The sequence below is a fragment of the Hypanus sabinus genome, chromosome 29 (genome assembly GCF_030144855.1).
Source record: "Hypanus sabinus isolate sHypSab1 chromosome 29, sHypSab1.hap1, whole genome shotgun sequence".
NCBI classification, from domain to species: domain Eukaryota; kingdom Metazoa; phylum Chordata; class Chondrichthyes; order Myliobatiformes; family Dasyatidae; genus Hypanus; species Hypanus sabinus.
The window spans coordinates 7,658,116-7,677,900 of NC_082734.1; the positions used below are offsets into that span (position 1 = coordinate 7,658,116).

At 47.5% G+C, this 19,785-nt stretch overlaps 1 protein-coding gene across 2 annotated transcripts in view; it reads left to right on the plus strand.

Annotated features, from left to right (window-relative positions):
- The window catches only part of LOC132382946 (ras-related protein R-Ras2-like), a 70,604-nt gene that overhangs the window by 30,728 nt on the left and 20,091 nt on the right, over positions 1 to 19,785 (plus strand). For both annotated transcript variants that reach the window (XM_059953556.1, XM_059953555.1), the window contains exon 2: positions 10,880 to 10,967. In XM_059953556.1, the coding sequence (XP_059809539.1) occupies positions 10,880 to 10,967 (88 nt within the window). The remainder of the gene's footprint in view (positions 1 to 10,879; positions 10,968 to 19,785) is intronic.

Here is a 19,785-nt window from a genome sequence, read left to right on the forward strand (position 1 = left end):
GATTGAAATCTGCGGTTGCTGGGCGGTGTGGCTTGAAGGCGCAGAAGAGTCTTGTGCTGCGTAACCTACCCACTTCCAGTGTATGCTGCCGTGTGACGCACCATCAATAAATCTCAGAGGCGTGAGGCGAGATGTAGGCTTTTATTGGCTGGAAGAAAGAACAAGCAGTAGTTGACCACCACACTACATCCTGGAGACTGAGGCCGGGGTCCATGGGAGGAGCCACAGGAGCAGTCAGTGGGGGGTGGGGGGGGTGTATCCAGACAGGTATATGTAGTTCACCACACTGTGTTGATCGACTGTAAATAAACAAGATCAATACAGATAATGCAAACACGAGGAAATCTGCAGATGCTGGAAATTCGAGCAACGCACACAAAATGCTGGTGGAACGCAGTAGGCCAGGCAGCATCTATAGGGAGAAGCTCTGTCGATGTTTCGGGCTGAGACCCTTCGTCAGGACTAACTGAAAGGAAAGATAGTAAGAGATTTGAAAGTAGGAGGGGGAGGGGAAAATGCAAAATGATAGGAGAAGACCGGAGGGGGTGGGATGGAGCTAAGAGCTGGAAAGGTGATTGGCAAAAGTGATACAGAGCTGGAGAAGGGACGGGAGGCCTCGGGAGAAAGAAAGGGGGAGGGGAGCACCAGAGGGAAATGGAGAACAGGCAGAGAGAGAAAGAAAAAAGGAGGGGGAAAAAAAAGCTAAATATATCAGGGATGGGGTTAGAAGGGGAGGAGGGGCATTAACGGAAGTTAGAGAAGTCAATGTTCATGCCATCACGTTGGAGGCTACCCAGCCAGTATATAAGGTGTTGTTCCTCCAACCTGAGTGTGGCTTCATCTTGACAGTGGAGGAGCTCATGCATAGACATATCAGAATGGGAATGGGATGTGGAATTAAAATGTGTGGCCAATGGGAGATCCTGCTTTCTCTGGTAGACAGAGCGTAGGTGTTCAGCGAAACGGTCTCCCAGTCTGCGTCGGGTCTCACCAATATATAAAAGACCACACCAGCCGACTCACAGGTGAAGTGTTGCCTCACCTGGAAGGACTGTCTGGGGCCCTGAATGGTGGTGAGGGAGGAAGTGTAAGGGCAGGTGTAGCACTTGCTCCACTTACAAGGATGAGTGCCAAGAGGGAGATCGGTGGGAAGGGATGGGGGGGGGGATGAGTGGACAAGGGAGTCGCATAGGGAGCGATCCCTGTGGAAAGCAGAAAGAGGCGGGGAGGGAAAGATGTGCTTGGTAGTGGGATCCCGTTGGAGGTGGTGGAAGTTACGGAGAATTATACTTTGGACCCGGAGGCTGTTGGGGTGCTAGGTGAGGACAAGGGGAACCCTATCCCGAGTGGGGTGGTGGGTGGATGGGGTGAGGGCAGATATGCGGGAAATGGGAGAGATGCGTTTGAGAGCAGAGTTGATGGTGGAAGAAGGGAAGCCCCTTAATGATAATGGGCTGCTTTTGTGCGAAGCTTTTGATGGTTGCATCCTCCAAATCTTCACTTTCAGTGTAACGTTCAAGATGATTGTTGACCCTTCAAATTCTTCGTGGTTTCTCACTTCTTGAAGTAGTGAAGTCATTTCATTTTCACTCCTGGCTGTCTCTAGCATCCCCAAGCCTGTATGTTTGAAATTGCAGTGAGCAAAGCAGTTCTGAATTGTCTTGCTGTTTATTTCCACCAAATATCAGTGACAAAAATCACTTGTTTTTTGAACAGAAACACACGCTGCTGAAGCTATTTTAAAAACTGTTTGCCCTAAGCACAGTGTCGGGTCTGTTGGCCGCACAAATGCACTGATGCTACTGAGAGGCTGTTTGGCAACAGTCTCCTGTCCAAATTAAGAGACGTAGTGTCCCAAATAAACAAAGTGATTCCTGGCTATTTTCTTGGATAGTTTTCATTCCTTACGAGTTAAGAGGCTGGCCCTGTTGGCTGGAATTGACTGCAGTGATTTTTCTTTTATATTTTTAATCTTTTATATTTTTCTAGCATTGGCCAAAGTGCAGAGAGATCCCACTCCTCCACACAAATCTGAATTTGTGTCTTCTGAACTGAGCCAGAAGCATTTCTTCGCCACAACAGGGACGGTGTTCCCCTTGTCCTCACCTACCACCCCACCAGCCTCTCCGCGGATCCAGCATATTATCCTCCGCAACTTCCACCACCTTCAACAGGACCCTGCCTCTCTACCCCTCTGCTTTTCGCAGGGATCGTTCCCTCCGTGACTGCCTGGTCCACACGTCCCTCCCCACGGATCTCCCACCTGGTACTTATCCCTGCAAGTGTAAGTGCTACACCTGTCCCTACACCTCATCTCTTACCACCATTCAGGGCCCCAAACAGTCCTTCCAGGTGAGGCAGCACTTCACTTGTGAGTCTGTTGGGGTCATCTATTGCATCCGGTGCTCCCGGTGCGGCCTCCTCTACATCGGCTAGACCTGATGCAGATTGGGGGATCACTTCGTCGAGCACCTCCGCTCCATCTGCCACAACAGGCCGGATTTCCCGGTTGCCACCCACTTCAATTCTTCTTCACATTCCCATTCGGATATGTCCATACGTGGCCTCCTCTACTGCCATGATGAGGCCAAACTTCGGTTGGAGGAACAACATCTCATATACCATCTGAGTGGTCTCCAACCCCTTAGTATGAACATCAAATTCTCCAACTTCTGGTAATTCCCTCCCTCTCCCTACCCCCATCCCACCTTCACTCTATCTCCTCTTCTTGCTGCCTATCACCTCTCCTGCCTATCCCCTCCCTGCTTCCCATCCCCCACCCCTTGATCTTTCTTTTGATTGGTTTTCCACCCTTCCCCCACCTTCTTTATAGGGCCCCTGCCCTCTCCTTCAGTCCTGTCGAAGGGTCTTGACCCGAAACGTTGACTGCTTCTTTCAACGGATGCTGCCGGACCTGCTGAGTTCATCCAGCTCGTTTGTACGTCAGCATTTGAAAGGATGCCTGCTAGGCCTTCCCAAGGTGGTTTGCAGGCAAAAACTTCTTGTTGAACTTCCCCATGGTGCTTTATAGGCAATGAAGTTCTGTCGAAATGTGGTAGATGTGGTAATGTAGGAAGAGCGATGAGCAATTTATGCAGGAGGATCCTGAAACCATCGATGACCAGATTTTCCTCATTGTCTTGTTCTGTGTCCTACATAGATTGATCTTTGATTAGGTTAAAAAATTGACACACCATAATAGGCTAAAGGTCCTGGACTGTGCTGACTGTTGGATGGTAGAGCAATACATTATTGCACAGTTACCTTTTCAAGCTCCACCACCCTTCCAAGGGATTCTTATATGGTGTTAAACATTATGCAATTGGACTTGTGCTGATAAAAGTGAGCCAGTTCTGTGTCTCTGTCGTCTCGCCATCGGGCAGGAAGTGCAGGAGCCTCAGGTCCCACACCACCAGGCTCAGGAACAGTTATCACCCCTCAATCATCAGGCTTCCGAACCAGTGTGAATATCTTCACTCGCCTCAACTCTGAATTGATTATACAACCTGTGGTCTCACTTTCAAGGACTCTACAACTCAAGATCACTACACCTATTAGATTTATTTACACAATTTGTCATCTTTTTCACTTTGGTTGTTTGTTAGTCTTTGCTTTTCTGTATACATAGATTTTAAGGTATAGGAGCAGAATTTGGCCATTTGGCCCATCAAATCTGCTCCACCATTTCATCACGGCTGATCCATTTTCCCTCTCAGACCCAATCTCCTGTCTTCTCCCTTTAATGCCCTGACTAATCAAGAATCCTTCAACCTCTGGTTTAAATATAAAAATCCTATAAGATATAGGAGTATAATTAGGCCATTTGTCCCATCAAGTCTACTCTACCAATAAAGTTTTTGTAAATTCAATTGTATTTCTTTATTTCCCTGTAAATGCCTGCAAAAAAATTACTCAAGATAGTATAAGTGAAGACATACCTGTACTTTGATTATAAATTACGTGTCTCTGTGCTCCCGTTTTTTGCCACTGACTTGCAGGAGTCAATTGACCTGTCAGCTCACTTTTGGGATGTGGGAGGGAACCGGATCATCATTATGTGTTCACAGGGACGATGTGAAAATTCCATACGGGTCCGTCTCGCTGGAGAGGTGATACAGCAGTTCACCCAGCTGTGCCACCACAGTGTTTAAGGGCACCTCACTGATGCCTGGGATGGGTACGTCCATCGTCCCCCAGAACGTGCGGGTGCAGTCCATCCGAGACGGCACCCTCACGTCAGCCGTCACCATCTGGTTGGGTGCAGCGTCCTCTCAGAAAGTACAAAAGCTACAGGAAACGGTCGGGTCAGCTGGAAAGGTCATTGGCTGCAGTCGGCGATCAGGGCAGGACTTGTGCAGGCAGGAAAAAATAATTGTGGGCACTCCCCATGCTACAAGCTGCATTTTCCAAAACAATAGTTTTGGAAAGTGCAATAGTGCTATAAAAACAAAAATTTCACGTCGTCTGGAATTTCTTTCTCTCCCCCCCCCTTCACCCCCACAGTTAATCTGATCAACCATTCTAGAGTTGGCCCCCACCCCCCTCTCTCTATTACTTCAGTCACTGCAATGAAAACACTTTAAACCACTTTTTTACACAGCTGTTTACGTTGTATTGGTGTATATTTATTCACTATCCATACTTGAACCTGTAACTTTTTTTTTATATAATTTGTTTTAGAATTGTTGAATTTTAATTTTGTTGCATGTCGTGCTAACACATGGGTAGAGTAGTGGTTAGCGTGACGTTATTACAGCTCGGGGCGTTGGAGCTCAGTTCTGACGCCACCCGCAAGGAGTTTGTGCGTTCTCCCTGGAACGCATGTGTTTCCCCCGGGGCACAGAAGGGACAGCAGGACCTATTCCACACTGTATCCCAGTAAATAAACCCATCACATCAATTTCCTAGGTTTATGGTGAATGAAGTTGACCCTCGATCCTTTACAGCGGCTTCCCCTCACATCAGCCACTCCTATTGTAAAGGGTCCCTAGCAACAATGGCACTCTACGTCGGCGAGACCTGACGCAGATTGGGGGACCTCTTCGTCGACCAACTCCGCTCTGTCCGCCGCAACAGACAGGATCTTCCAGTTGCCACCCACTTCAACACTGCTTCACATTCCCATTCGGATATGCCCATACATGGCCTCCTCTACTGCCACGATGAGGCCAAACTCGGGTTGGAGGAGCAACACCTCGTATACCGTCTGGGTAGTCTCCAGCCCCTTGGTATGAACATTGAATTCTCCAACTTCCGGTAATTCCATCCCTCTCCCTTCCCCCATCCCACTTTCACTCTGCCTCCTCTTCCAGCTGCCTATCACCTCTCTCATGATTCTGCCTTCTTCTACTACCCATAGTGCTTTCCCCTTACATTCCTTCCTCACCTTTCCTGCCTATCCCCTCCCTGATTCCCCTCCCCTCCCCTTGATCTTTCCTTTGATTGGTTTTTCACCTGGTACCTTCCACCCTCCCCCCCCCCCCACCTTCTTTATGGGGCCCCTGCCCCCTCCTTCAGTCCTGATGAAGGGTCTCGGCCCGAAACGTTGACTGTTCGTTTCCACGGATGCTGCCCGACCTGCTGAGTTCATCCAGCACGTTTGTACATGTTGACAATGGCACCCTACTGCTTCCTCCCGATCGCGTGTGCGCTCTCACCCCCCCCCCCCCCCATCCAAGAGAGGGTAACTCATTAGCCACCCTATCTCACACGAGTGCGTCCTACCGTTGATAGATTCCGGCCTGACGTGCCAGTTGCTGGGACGCGAGCGTTCCTGCCCCATGCGTCTAAAATTCCAGGCCTGGAGCGAGGGAGTCGCTCGGCTGCATGGATTATCAGCCTTGTAGGGGAAATGGCCAATTGATGAGAAGGCAAACCGTCACCTTGGCAACTGTCCACAGCCAGGAAGTGAGTCGTCAGCAAGGCTGTAATTGGAAAATCTGAAGTAATGTTTAGGTTGACTTTGTGTTATTAATAGTAATTTTGTTAATGTTCATGCAGCGTTTTTAAACTGCCTTTTAAGTCCTGATCCTTGGTCTTAATTTGGATTTCTGTGTGCATTGAGCAAGAATGGATTTTATCCGAGAGCCTCAAGTTGGGTAAACCTGGGTGGGGGAAGTCCCCCTCCAGGTTGATTGAGAATTCTGTGGTGATTTTTCTGAAAAACCGGAGCAGGATTTGGAGACAGGATCCTGCCCTGGACCCGTGCTGTGCAATCTGATCCTGCCTCTCGGTGTGAAAGAGTCCACAATCCAGCCCGGAAATCTGGGCCAGAGTTTGTGCTACTGGATGCAGGCAATATAACAACAAAATCACAAAACAACGGGTCCGATTTTATAAGGATGCAATGCGTCATGGTCCCTGGTACGGAAAGGGTTCCTCAGTGCATGCTGGCAAGATTTTTGCCCCACAGCCAGTGGGATTTATCTGCTGCAGTATCCTGATATTTTGTTGAGATCTTGCTCTGCACTACAGTCTCTCTCTCTCCCCCCCCCCCCCCACCCCTGGGTATTCTTCTTTGACAATAAATATTGGAATTTCCTGAGTGTGAAAAGTGCTGATGAGAACTTCATTTTTTTTGGATGTGGCCTTACTGGTCCAACCAATACTCTCTAATTGCTCCTGGTGAGCAGGCTTCTTGAACTGCTGTCGTTGAGGATATTCCCACAGTGCCACTGGGGAGAGAAATAATCTAACTCGTTATGACTGGCACCTTATTGTCTACCTGCACTGTACCTTCTCTGCAATTTTACTCTACTATCTTTTATGAAGGCCATAAGATATAGGAGCAGAATTAGGCCATTTGGCCCATCCAGACTGTTCTGACATTTTCCTCCTCAGACCCAGTCTTCTGCCTGAATCTACTCCCGCCCCCCCCCATATCCCTTCGTGCCCTGACCCATCAAGAATCAATCAACCTCTTCCTTAAATATATGTAAAGACTAGGCCTCCGCAGCTGCCTGTGTCCACCACTTTTCGGCTAAAGAATTTCCTCCTCACCTTCTTTACCCCTTTATTCTGAAGCTGTGTCATCTTATCTTAGACTGTCCCACCACAGGAACCATCATGTCCACTCTATTCACCATTCGATAGGTTTCGAAGAGGCCACCCCCTCATTCTTCTGAATTCCAGTGAGTAGAGGCCCAGAGCCATCAAATGCTCCTCGTATGACAAGGCTGTCAATCCCAGAATCCTTTTGGTGAACCTCTCCAGAGTCAGCACATCCTTTCTTAAGATCAGGAGCGGAAAACAGCTCACGATGCTCCCAAGTTTTAAATTTGCGCAGTTTCTCTTATTTTTCACATTGGTCGTTTGTCAGTGTTGGCGTGTAGCTTTTATTGAATTTCTTTGTTCTACTGTGAATGCCTGCAAGAAAATGAATCTTGAGGTCGTGTACAGTGACGTATATGAACCGTGATGATGAATTTACTTTGAACTTTTGAACTTGATCTTTGAGTATTCCAATTCTGTGGATTTAGACCTAATGATGAAGGAACAGGGATGTATTTCCAAGCTAGGATTGTGGACGACTTGAGAGGGAGCTGACAATTGGTGGAGTTCCCCTGTGCCCACCACCTTTGTCCTTGGCGGTCACAGTCTGAGGGATACTGTTGGAGGAATATGGAGGGGGGGGCATAAATTTAAGATGTTTGGAGGAATGTCAGAGGTAAGTTCCCCCCCCCCCCCCCAACCACAGAGTGGCAAGCTTCTGCAATGCACATTCGGGGGTTGGTGACAGAAGGAGATTCATTAGGAACCTTTAAGGGACTTTTGTGTGGGCACATGGATGAACAAAAATGGAGAGCTATGCAGAAAGGAAGGGTTAGATTGATTTTGGAGTAGGTTAAAGGGATGGCACAACATTGTGGGCTGAAGGGCCTGCACTTGCTGCACTGTTTGATGTTCTAACCCAGCAGTGAATCTTGGTTGATGGTATTCCTATTTCTCTTTTGCATCGTTTTATTGTTTTGTACCTTAAAACACTCTGCAAAAGTCTGAGGTACTCGTATAGGGTGTCCAAGACTGTTGCACAGTACTGTAGTAATTTTATGTATTGTACTGTACTGCTGCTGCAAGAAAAAACAAATTTCATGACGTATGTGAGTGATGATAAACCTGATTCTGATCTGGGTCTCTATTGTGGACTGAGAGTGGGAAGGGGGCAGGGAGAGGGGAATCATGATTGGGAAAAGGGGAAGGAGAGGGAAGCACCAGAGAGACATTCTGTACTGATCTATAAACCAATTGTTTGGAATCAAATGACCTTGCCTGGTGCCTCAGGGCTGTTTGTGTCTGCATCCATGCCAGCACCTCTCTCCCCCCCCCCCCCCCCCACCGACCCTGACACTCCTCTGCCACCTGTCCCACTCCCCTCCTGCATCACTTCACCCTTGCCACTCACAACATCCTTTGCTCCCGCCGGATTTACAAGCTCGCTCTCTGCTCCATGTTGACAAGTACAGTACTGTGCAAAAGCCTTGGGCACCCTCGAAATATATATTTAAAAAAATCTGCCCAAGATTTTTGCACGGTACTGTATCATAATTTTTGTCTTTGCACTGTGTTGCTTGGGCTGCAGTAAGTGTGAAGACATACTCAGGCTGCCGTACACCTCAGTAATTCAAATATCTAATCAGCCAATCATCTGCCAGCAACTCAATGCATAAAAGCATGCAGACATGGTCAAGAGGTTCAGTTGTTAAGACCAAACCTCAGAATAGGGAAAAAATGTGATCTAAATGACTTTGACTGAAATGATTGGTGCCAGACGGGGTGGTTTGCGTATCTCAGAGACCGATCTCTGGTATTTTCACACACAACAGTCTCCAGACCAGGTGTTCCCAATCATTTTAATGCCATGGATCTATACCATTAAGCAAGGGGTCCATGGACCCCAGGTTGGGAACCCCCTGCTCTAGAGTTTACAGTGTTGTGGAAAAACAAAAAAAAAAATCCAGTGAGCTGCAGTGAGGGAGGTAGCAGAGATCACGGGGGGGGGGCGGGCAGTGACAGAGTATCACTGAACTCCCATCGAAGGGAAGATTTGAACTTCTTCAGGGTAGGCATCCCTGGAAGAGACTTCAGTGTGGTAGTCCAATTATGAACAAGAAAAAATCTGCCACCCCCTCCCCTTTCCTTCACCATTCCCATTTCCCCCCTCTCATCTTATCTCCTTACCTGCCCATTACCTCCATCTTTTCTTTCTTCCATGGCAGTTTGTCCTCTCCTATCAGATTCCCCCTTCTCTAGCCTGGTATCTCTTTCACCAATGAACTTCCCAGCTCTTCACTTCACCTCTGCTTCCCCAGTTCCTCCATTCCCTTGTGCTTCTTCCTCCCTTCCCCCACCCGTTTTCTCTCCCGTCCTGAAGAAGGGTCTCGGTCCGAAACGTCGACTATTTACTCTTTCCTGTAGATGCTGCCTGACCTGCTGAGTTCCTCCAGCATTTTGTGTGTGTGCGTGTGTGTTGCTTGGATTTCCAGCAGCTGCAGATCTCCTCTTGTTTGCTCATGAGAGAGGACAGAGGAGGTTGGTCAGATTGGTTCAAGAAGACAGGAGGGTGACTGCAACTCTAATAACCACGCATTACAACCGTGATGTACGGAAAAGCATCTCTGAACACACAACACACCAAACCTAAGCAACACACACAAAATGCTGGTGGAACGCAGCAGGCCAGGCAGCATCTATAGGGAGAAGCACTGTCGACGTTTTGGGCCGAGACCCTTCGTCAGGACATCAAATCTGAAGCGGATGGGCTACAGCAGCAGAAGACCATGAACATAGACTCAGTGGCCACTTTATTAGGGACAGGAGGTATCTAATCAAATAACCACGAAGTTCACATCAGTGATAATAAATTCACTTTCTGATCCTTGACATAGTCCATTACTTCCTAAACTTTATCAGAGCTACCATTTCATTTGTCATTGGACATTGTGGCCAATACTGCACATCCCTTGGTGTTGAGAAAGGATCTCGGCCGGAAACATTGGCTACTCCCTCCCTAGATGCTGCCTGACCTGTTCAGTCCCTCCAGCGTTTTGTGTGCGTTTCTGCTCCACCCTTGTTGTGCCAGTCCATTACACCCCCCCCCCCCCCCCACCCCCCGAGCATAGTTGATAGTTTGGGATGTTTCAGAGGTTGGTTAGGAGCCAGCTCCATTTAGGAGTCTGGAGTCGCCCTGAGGTCAGAGCAGGTAAGGATGGTAGATTGTCCTTCGAGTTTTTGCAATGGTTTAACGCTTACTGCCACAGAGGTAAGTATTTCATTGACCGGCTATGTCAAAAGCTTGGAAACGCGGGTGAGGTGGGCATTAGAATCCTCAGGGATGTGGGGGCAAGCAGTCTGGGAAAGTTGTGGGACTTGCTGTTTATTGTTGACACACGAGGTTGCGGATGCTGGAAATCCAGAGCAACCCACACGGAGCAAATGCTGTAGGCGTTTGGTGGGTCAGGCAGCATCTGCAGAGAGGAATAAACAGTCGAGGTTTCACCAGGACTGGAACGGAAGGGGAAGATGCCAGAATGGCAAGGTTGATTGGGGGGGAGGGTTGTGGGGGGAGGAGGAGTGCAAGCTGGCAGCTGATTGGGGGGAGGGGTGGTGAGGAGCTGGGAGGTGATAGGTGGAAGAATGAAGGGCTGAAGGAGGAATGCGACGGGAAAGGATTGTGCACTGTGGGAGGTAGGGAAGGGAGTGGGTACTCCACCCCTTCTCTCCCCCCTTTCCTTTCCAGTCCCAATGAAGGGTCTCGACTCCAAATATAGACTGTTTATGTCCTTCTAGACCTAAGTTCCTCCAGCATTTTGGGTGTGTTGTTTCTGTATTAATAGTTAGTATAATTATTCACTGTTTAATGGTGGACCTGTTCCTGTTTCAGTCTTACTTTGTATCTGACTATGACCCCACGATTGAAGACTCTTACACGAAGCAATGCGTCATCGACGATCGGGCTGCGCGACTGGACAGTAAGTACCACCAATATCCCCTCTGCGAGTTGATCTTACCGTTTCAAAGTACCTTTAGTGATGCAGCTTGGCCCTTCGAGCCATGCCTCCCGACAACCCCGATTAACCCTAACCTAATCATGGGACAACTTGCGATGGTAGAGTGGTGGCAAGCACAACACTTTACCATGCTGGTGAACCAGGTTCAATTCCCGCCGCTGCCTGTACAGAGTTTGTATGTTCTGCCCGTGACTGTGTGGGTTTCCTCCAAGTGTTCTGGTTTCCTCCCACAGTCCAAAGACCTACTGGTGGGTAGATTAATTGGTTATTGTAAATTGTCCTGTGATAAGGCTAGGATTAAATAGGGCTATAGCTGAGTGGTAAGCCCAGAAGGCCTTAATCCATGTTGTATCTCAATAAATAAATAAATCTATTAACAATTAAAACGACATGATTGTGTAGCAGTTGGCATAACACTATTCACGCCAACAACCTAGATTCAATTCTATGACTGTCTGGAAAGAGTTTGTACGTTCTCCCTGTGACTATGCAGGTTTCCTCTGGGTGCTCTGGTTTCCTCCCAAGTTCTAAAGGTGTAAGGGTGAGAAGATTGTTTGGTAACATAGGTGTAATTGGGCTCGTTGGGCTGGAAGGGCCAGTGACTGTGCTGTATCTCTACATAACTAACATTTAAATGGATTTTGGACAGGAATGTAAGACAGTAGGGGGATGCAGACTTGACATGAGCACATGGGATTGACATCGTCGTTGACATTGACAATGACCATTTTGTTTCTCTGTACATTTGGAATATGACATCAGAATCTGGTTCAATATCACCAGCACATGTCATGAAATTTGTTGTTTTGGAGCAGCAGTACTTTACATAAAGTCTTAGGCACATATTTATAGCTAGGGTGCCTAAGACTTTTACACAGTACTGTAGTAATTTTATGTATTGTACTGTTTACTGTTGCCACAAAAAAACCCCAAGAATTTCATGACATGTGAGTGATGATAAACCTGATTCTGCTATGGGTCTCTGTTGTGGACTGAGAGTGGGAAGGAGGAAGGGAGAGGGGAATCATGGTTGGGAAAAGGGGGAGTGAAGTACTGGAGAGGCATTCTGTTATGATCAGTAAACCAATTTATTGCCTGGTGTCTCAGGGCTGGTTGTGTCTGCACTTGTGCCAGGACCCCTCCCCTCCCCCCCCCCCCTCCCCCCCGAGACTGGGACTCCTCTGCCATCTGTCCCACACCTCTCCCGCGGTACTCTACCCTTGCCATTCCCGACATCCTTTGCTCCTGCTGGATTTACAGACTAGCTGTCCGTTCCACATCGAAATACAGTTCTGTTCAAGGTTTGACATGTTGTGTATTCAGCAATGCTCTTCCACATACCACTGTTGTTACAAATGATTGTATGAGTTACTGTCACCTTCCTGTCAGCTTGAACCTGTCTGGCCATTCTCCTCTGAAAATGAGGCATTTTTGCCCACAGATCTGCCCCTCACTGGAAGTTTTGTTTTTGTTTCTCACACCATTCTCTGTAAGCTCTTAGAATCAGTTGTATTTGAAAATCTTAGGAGATCAGCAGTTTCTCAAATACTCAAACCACCCCATCTGGCACCAACAATCATTCCATGGTTAAAGTCACTCAGATCCCATTTTTTTCTCCCATACCTATGCTTGGTTTGAACAACGGCTGAACCTCTTGACCATGTCTGCATGCTTTAATGCATTGAGTTGCTGCCACGTGATTGGCTGATTGCAAGGACCATTCATTGTTGGTTGGGATTGGCCATGGATGCTGTGCGATCTGCAAGATGGTATGCAAGCCAAGTTCAGTACGATATAGAGAGTAAGTTGTTCCCCATGCAGCAGGCTCCCCCTTTCTGCACAGCTGATGAGTCCGAAAGAACAGCAAAGACTGATATAGTTCGGCACCAGTAGAGTCTCGGGAGTTGCCCATCAGCGTTGAACTCAGAGTAGGGCTGCCTTAGGGACTCCAGCTCTGGATTTTTCCTCGGGGTTTACTCCTGAATCCTTCCCCATGAGTGGTTTATTGATCCTAAAGGAAGTTAGAGTCCACAGTCGCATTACAGGTACACAGATACACAAATAATAGAAGAGATGCAAGAAAGAATAATAAAATATAGCGGAGGTTGAGATCAGAGCTTTCCTTCTCGATGAGCAGCCAGCCACATCTGAGAAGCCCCATCTGCCCAAAGCGACTTGTTTTGAGGCACCAGTAACCCACTTTTGCCCCTGTGGAAACGGTTCCACAGGGCTTAGTAGCTAAAGCCAGGTGTGAAGGCCAGGAGCTGGACTTGGTTGTGCAAGGCTATTTGAGATGCACACCATTGGGAGCATTTAATAGGTAGTGGGAGCTTGCTCCCACTATAACAGCCTGGACTGGCTGATTAAATATTACATGAATGTGCATGTGTACCTGATAGAGTAGCCACTGAGTGTCGTGTACAAGTTACAGAAAGCGTAGTACAGGTATGAAATAAGATTAAAGGGTGATGGCAAATTAGTTTAAGGTCAAGCATAGATCTTCATCGTTTAAGCAGTTCATTCAGTTTTCTTATAACAGCAGGGTAGTGTGTGTGTGTTTTAAGGTTTATAGCTACTTCCTTGATGGGATGGGATTTGAAAAGAATATCTGGGTGGGTGGGGTCTTTTCATCATGTCTGGGGGGGTGGTACGGTAGCAGTTAATGCAATCGCTTTACAGCGCCAGCAGTCACCAGTCTGGGTTCGATTCCCGCTGCTGTCTGTCACGGATTTCTGCATTCTCCCCACAACCACTTGAGTTTTCCTCCCACGTTCCAAAGACGCAGGGGTTAGGGTCGGTGAGTTGTGGGTGTACGACGTAGCATGGCGACGCTTACAGGCTGCTCTCAGCACAATCCTCGCCGATTTGAATTTTACGCAAATGATGCATTTCACTGTATATTTTCATATACATGTGACAAATAAATCTGATCTCTCTATCTCTGTTCATTGACTGGTTTCCCAAGACAGAAGTGTAGACAGAGGGTTGGTTTTCATGATGGATTGAGCTTTGTCCACAGCTTTCTGCAATTTCTCGCCATTTCAGGCAGAACAATTGCATAACCAGCTGTAATGTATCCCGACAGCATGTTTTCTAAAACGTTCACAGTAAAGTTTATTATCAGATTATATTCATGTTACCTTCTGCCTGATGGAAGCAGTGGGAAGAGAGCATGGTCTGGGTGGTGAGGATCTTTGAAGGAGACGCTGCTTTCCTACGATGGCATTTCTTGTAAATGTGGTCGGTGGTTGGGAGCATCTTTAAAAATTGAGAGTCATCGAGGATGTGCCAAATTTGCTTGGCCTACTGAAGGAATAGATGATATGGCCAAGAATATTCTACATGGTTGGACCAGAGCAAAGGACACGTCACTCTTCGGAGCTTGAAGCAACGTCCACCTCAGCAATGTTGATGCATCCAGGGACGTGCGATCTGACCCCACTTCCTAAAGTCAATGACCATCTCTTTTGCTGACGCTGGGGGAGAGGTTGTCGGAGCAACAGCACGTCACAAGGAGTTCTTGCTCCTTCCTGGCCTCCATCTTTATTTGCGGCCCAGCCCACTGCAATGGTGTAGATGAAGTTGGAGTAGAATCTGGCCGCACGGTCATGTGTACACAGTAAGGAGCTGAGGACACTGTCTTGAGGGGCACCAGCATTGAAGATGATTGTGTCAGAGGTGCTGCTGATTTCCATACTGAGTTAGACCATCGGAGGGGAATACAATCGGTCCATCGAGTCTGCTCTGCCATTTGATCATGGCTGATTTATTATCCCTCTCAACACCATTCTCCTGCCTACTCCCCATGACCTTTGATGCCCTTATTAATCAAAAACTTTCTACCTCCAATTTAAATATGTCCAGCGTCTTTGTCTCCACGGTTGTCTGTGGCAATGAATTCCACAGATTCATCGCCCTCTGGCTAAAGAACTCCTCTTCGTCTCTACTCTGAAGGGACATCCTTCTTTTCTGAAGCTGTCTGGACTCTGCCGTTAATGGAAACATCCTCTCCACAGCTACTCTATCTAGGCCTTTCAGAATTTGTTAGATTATTGTGGTTTGTTGGTCAGGAAGTCAAGGATCCTGTTGCTGAATTTTAATTCTATGTCTCACTTTGAAGTGAAGGAGGATGAGAAGTGGCTTGGTAGAGATATTCAAGGTGCTGAGGAGCATAGGCAGAGTGGACAGCTGGAGACTCTTTTGGCTAATGTGAGGGAGCCGTAATTTTCAGGTGATGGAAGGAAAGTCTTGGTGGGGGGATGTCAGAGGTAAGTTTTTTCGCAGAGAGTGGTGGGTATATGGAATGCCCTGTTTGGAGGGGGGGGTGATAGGTACTTTAGGGGTATTTAAGAAACTCTTGGATGATAGGGGGCTATGTGGCAGGGAAGTGTTAGATTGATCTTGGAGTAAGTTTAAGAAGTTGACACAACATTGTGGGCTGCACCGTGTTTATGTTCTGTGTCACAGGGAGAACCATGCAGACTCCACGCAGACAGCACCAGAGGTTCAAGTCGAGCTTGGGTCTCTGGAGGGCTGTGGGGCTTTATTTCTCTTGATGCTATTCAACTCTTGCAGACCGTGCCCAAGATTGTCAGTTCTGCACAAGCTGTCTTCTGCTTCTATAAATAGGATAGGTAGTATATAATCCAGTTTCTCAGCCCGTCCTTGTGTAAGCACTTTGCCTGGCCGAGCTGCTTGCCTTCCTACTGTGGTATCGACACAGTCCACCAGGTCATTAGGCACTTGACCCGAGAGGTGCAACTTGACCCAGTCACACCAAAATGAATCAGTTTATCAGCAATGACACTCTCTAAATCATGAAGTTCGCAGTTTTGCAGTAGCAGTACAGTGCAATACATTAAAAAAACTATGTTATAAATAGAAATTAAAATAAGCAGTTAGCAAAGTCAGTATAGTCTTCTAAGAAGTTTGGGATTGTTTAATGTCATTTCCATTAGACAAGTGTAAAGGAGACGAAGTAATGTTGTACTGATCTAAAGCAGCATTAAAAAACATAAGATAAAGAACACAATAATTAAAAGAAACTGAGGGAGACACAGACACTATATAAGATAGTTGGATACCTTGATTGTATGTCTATAAAGTGAAGCTAGGCACAGAGTGTCTGTACATAAGGTGACTGATAGGAAATGATAAAAGTTGTGGTGGAGTTGGTGGGTGGAGGTGTTAGTCAGCCTTGCTGCTTGGGGAAAGGAATTGTTTTTGAGTCTGGTGGTTATGGTGTGGATGCTACATAGCCTCTCCGATGGGAGTGGGATGAGCAGTCCATGAGAGGGAGGTTGGAAGAGGATTTGTGGTGGGAATTCCTGAGGACAGGGCAGCACGGTAGCGGTTAGCATCGCGCCTTACAGTGCGAGCGGTAAGATCGTGGCTCGATTCCTGCTGCTACCTGTAAGGAGTTTGCACGTTCTCCCCTTGACCATGTGGGTTTCCTCCGGGTGCTCTGGTTTCCTCCACATTCCATGTACGATTAGGGTTGGTGAATTGTGGCCACGCTGTGTTGTGTGCCAACACTTGTGGGCTGCCCAGCACGAACCTCGCTGATTTGATTTGACGCAAATGATGGATCTCCCCATGTTTCAATGTACACGTGACATATAAAGCTAATCTTTAACACAGAGTGCTGGTATTTGAAGGGTCAAAGTGGGACGACAGTAGGTGATGCATGGTGTGTTAGTTTTGAGGGATCTCAGTAGGTACAAGATCTCCCTGGGTTCTGGACACCCTGCACAAGCAAATGAGTTTGACTGACCAGAAGGGTGGATGGAGGTGGATTCACCAGTTGCTGGCCTGCGGACATCTTCTGAAGATGGGTCATTTCCATCTCTAACTTGCAAGTCTTTTGGGTTTGGGGAATGGAACCCTGCGGACTTGCTGGCGGGAGGTTGTAGAGAGAGAGGTGAAGCAATGGAGCAACTTAAACCCTTTCAAACCAAAACATAGAACTGAGATAGTTACGAAACGTCACCTTTACTGGGGCTGTTCGGCACTCAGCTAATCTGTAAATGTGGTCCAAATGGTATAAAATGGTAATTTTGTCTAACTTTCTCTGAGGGTAGGTAATCCACTAATTTTTAAGGGAGCTCTTTCCCTTGTAGTTCATAGACACACAGACAGACACACACACACACCATAAGGAGTGTAGCAGTTAGTGTGAAGTTATTACAGCTCGGGGTGTGAAAGTTCAGTGCTTGATCCTCGCGCCCTCTGTAGGGAATTTTTACATCCTCCCTGTGGAATGCGTGGGTTTTCTTTGGTCACTCTGGTTTCCTCTCACAGACCTACTGGTTTGTAGGTTAATTGATCATTGTAAAATTGTCCCATGGTTAAGTTAGGGTGAAGTTGGGGGTTGCCTGGCAACTTGAGCTGGCTGGTGGTGCAGTGGTTATCAACACCAGACTGAGGCGAATGGTCCCAGGTTCAAAACTGTGCTGGGCTGAGTGTCCAGCTGGCTGCTCTGCCTCTTTCTCTTTTAAAAAAAACACAGCAAAAAATGCTGCCCAATGTGGCACAAGGTGTGGAAGAGCACAATAATGGGCGATGCGGCTCAAGAGGCAGGGAGGGCTTGTTCCAAGCTGCCTCCCTAAAATAAATTTCAGGGCACACTTGGTTAATCGCTGTTTCTGATGCTGCCTCGAGCGATGCTGGGGGAAATGAAGTGAGTGTGTGGGTGGATACGTGTGTGCAGTATTTGTATTCAGATGGAGTGCGTCCAACTGTAAATCGGGCACTAATTTATAAAAGAGAGAAAAGCTCTGAAGTTGTGTGAGAACCCGCCTGCGAATGATTAAGTGAAGCACGGGCAGCCTGTGGTCCTGATTCGTGTTCGAACATGGAACGCGCTGCCTGTGTGGGTGAGCTGTGGTGAATGACCTCATGGCTCAGGCTCCTGACTGTTCCTGGGCCGCTGAGGCCAGGCCCCGGGTTGGAGTTGCCAGTTACTGCAGAGGGCGAGAGTGTCTTGGGGGGAACCATTGTGATTTTTAGTAGAGAGAAGCAGACAGGGTTTGGTGGGGATTCGAAACCTCTGAATTTAAAAAAGTTGAGGAAACTAGGGTGGAGGAGGGAGGTGTGAGTGTGAGAGAGAATATTGTGTCTCTGCAGTTCTGTGTCCAAGCATGTCATTGAAAGGGTATTGATGTGCATTTTGTTCTGTGTGTGAGTCTGTGTACAAAGGGTGGTATATGTGCGTGTCTGTGTTTGAGGGGGTGCGTGTGTAATAGGAGTAGGTGTGCGTGTGTATAGGGGTGTTGTGTATGGCAGTGAGCTCAGTCAGATCTCGAAGCCCCTCCGAGTGAGTAATAGTCTATTACTCATCAAGAAAGATTCTGTTTTTCCTGCTCCCTCCTTGCGCCGTGCATATCTTCACCATGAAGGAATTTTAATTCTGTCAGCGTGGGGTAACTTCCCTGGCTGTAACCATGGAAACCACATCTGAAACTTGTCTGTGCTAGCAAAAGTTACTGTAATGTGCTGCAGACCGATTTATTTTTTTTCCTCTCTATTAGAAAAAAACCGGAATGGTTTCTCCTTGCAGTTCTGTGGGGCGCTCGCGTTCCCCTCGAGATGTCCCTCGGCTCTTCGCGCTCAGTGACGCTGCGTTGAGCGGTGGCCGCCAGCCAAGAGGCGGTTTTAGCCCGTTACGGTCTCACAGGCGATAGTAATGGTTATCGTTGCGCTAAGTAGCAGCGTTGAGTGAGGGCCGTTGCTGGCTGGTGCGTCACTGGCTTGTGCATTCCCCACGCGGGTCTCCCCTCACATCTCAACGGCGCGAGTATTGTCAGCGTGTTAACTCTGGCGCTGCTGGGAATCTGGGAAGGATGTGAGAGCGCAGCAATTATTGTAACTGTTAGTGATCGGAAGATGAGTTCCCACCGACGTTTGTAATACACAGGCACATGTTTATAGCTGAGGAGCCTAAGACTTTTGCACAGTAGTGATTTTATGTACTGTTGCCACAAAAACAATCCAAATTTCATGACCTGTGTGAGTGATGATAACGTGGGCCTCTACCGTGGACTGAGAGTGGGAAGGGGGCAGGGAGAGGGGAATCAGTCGTCTAGAAGTACGGCACAGAAAGGCCATTTGACCCATTTAGTCCATGCCGAACCATTTAAGCTGCCTACTCCCATTGATCTGCACTGGGACCCTACCATCCATGTACCAAACCAAAGTTCTTTTGCGTGTTAAAATCAAGCTCACATTCACCACCTGCACTGGCAGCTCGTTCCACACTCTCACCACCCTCTGACTGAAGAAGTTTCTCCTCATGTTCACCTTTCACCCTTGACCCATGACCTCTAGTTGTAGTCCCACCCAACCTCAGTGGAAAAAGCCTGCTTGTATTTACCCTATCTATACCCCTCAATTTTTTTTATACTTCTATCAGATCTCCCTCTGCATTCTGAGGAATACAGTCCTAACCTATTCAATCTTTCCTTATAACTCGGGGCCTCTAGACCCAGCAACATCCTTGTAAATTTTCTCTGTACTCTTCAAGCTTGTTTACATCTTTCGCATAGGTAGGTGACCAAATCTGCACACAATACTCCAAATTGGACCTCTCCAATGTCCTATACAGCTTCTAAAACAACATCCCCCAACCCCTTTACTCAGTGCCTTGATTAATGAAGGCCAATGTGCCAAAAGCTTTCTTTACAATCTTACTTACCCGTGATGCCACTTCCAATGAATTATGGATTTGTAGTCCCAGATCCCTTTGTTCTACCACACTCCTCAATGCTCTACTGTTCACTCT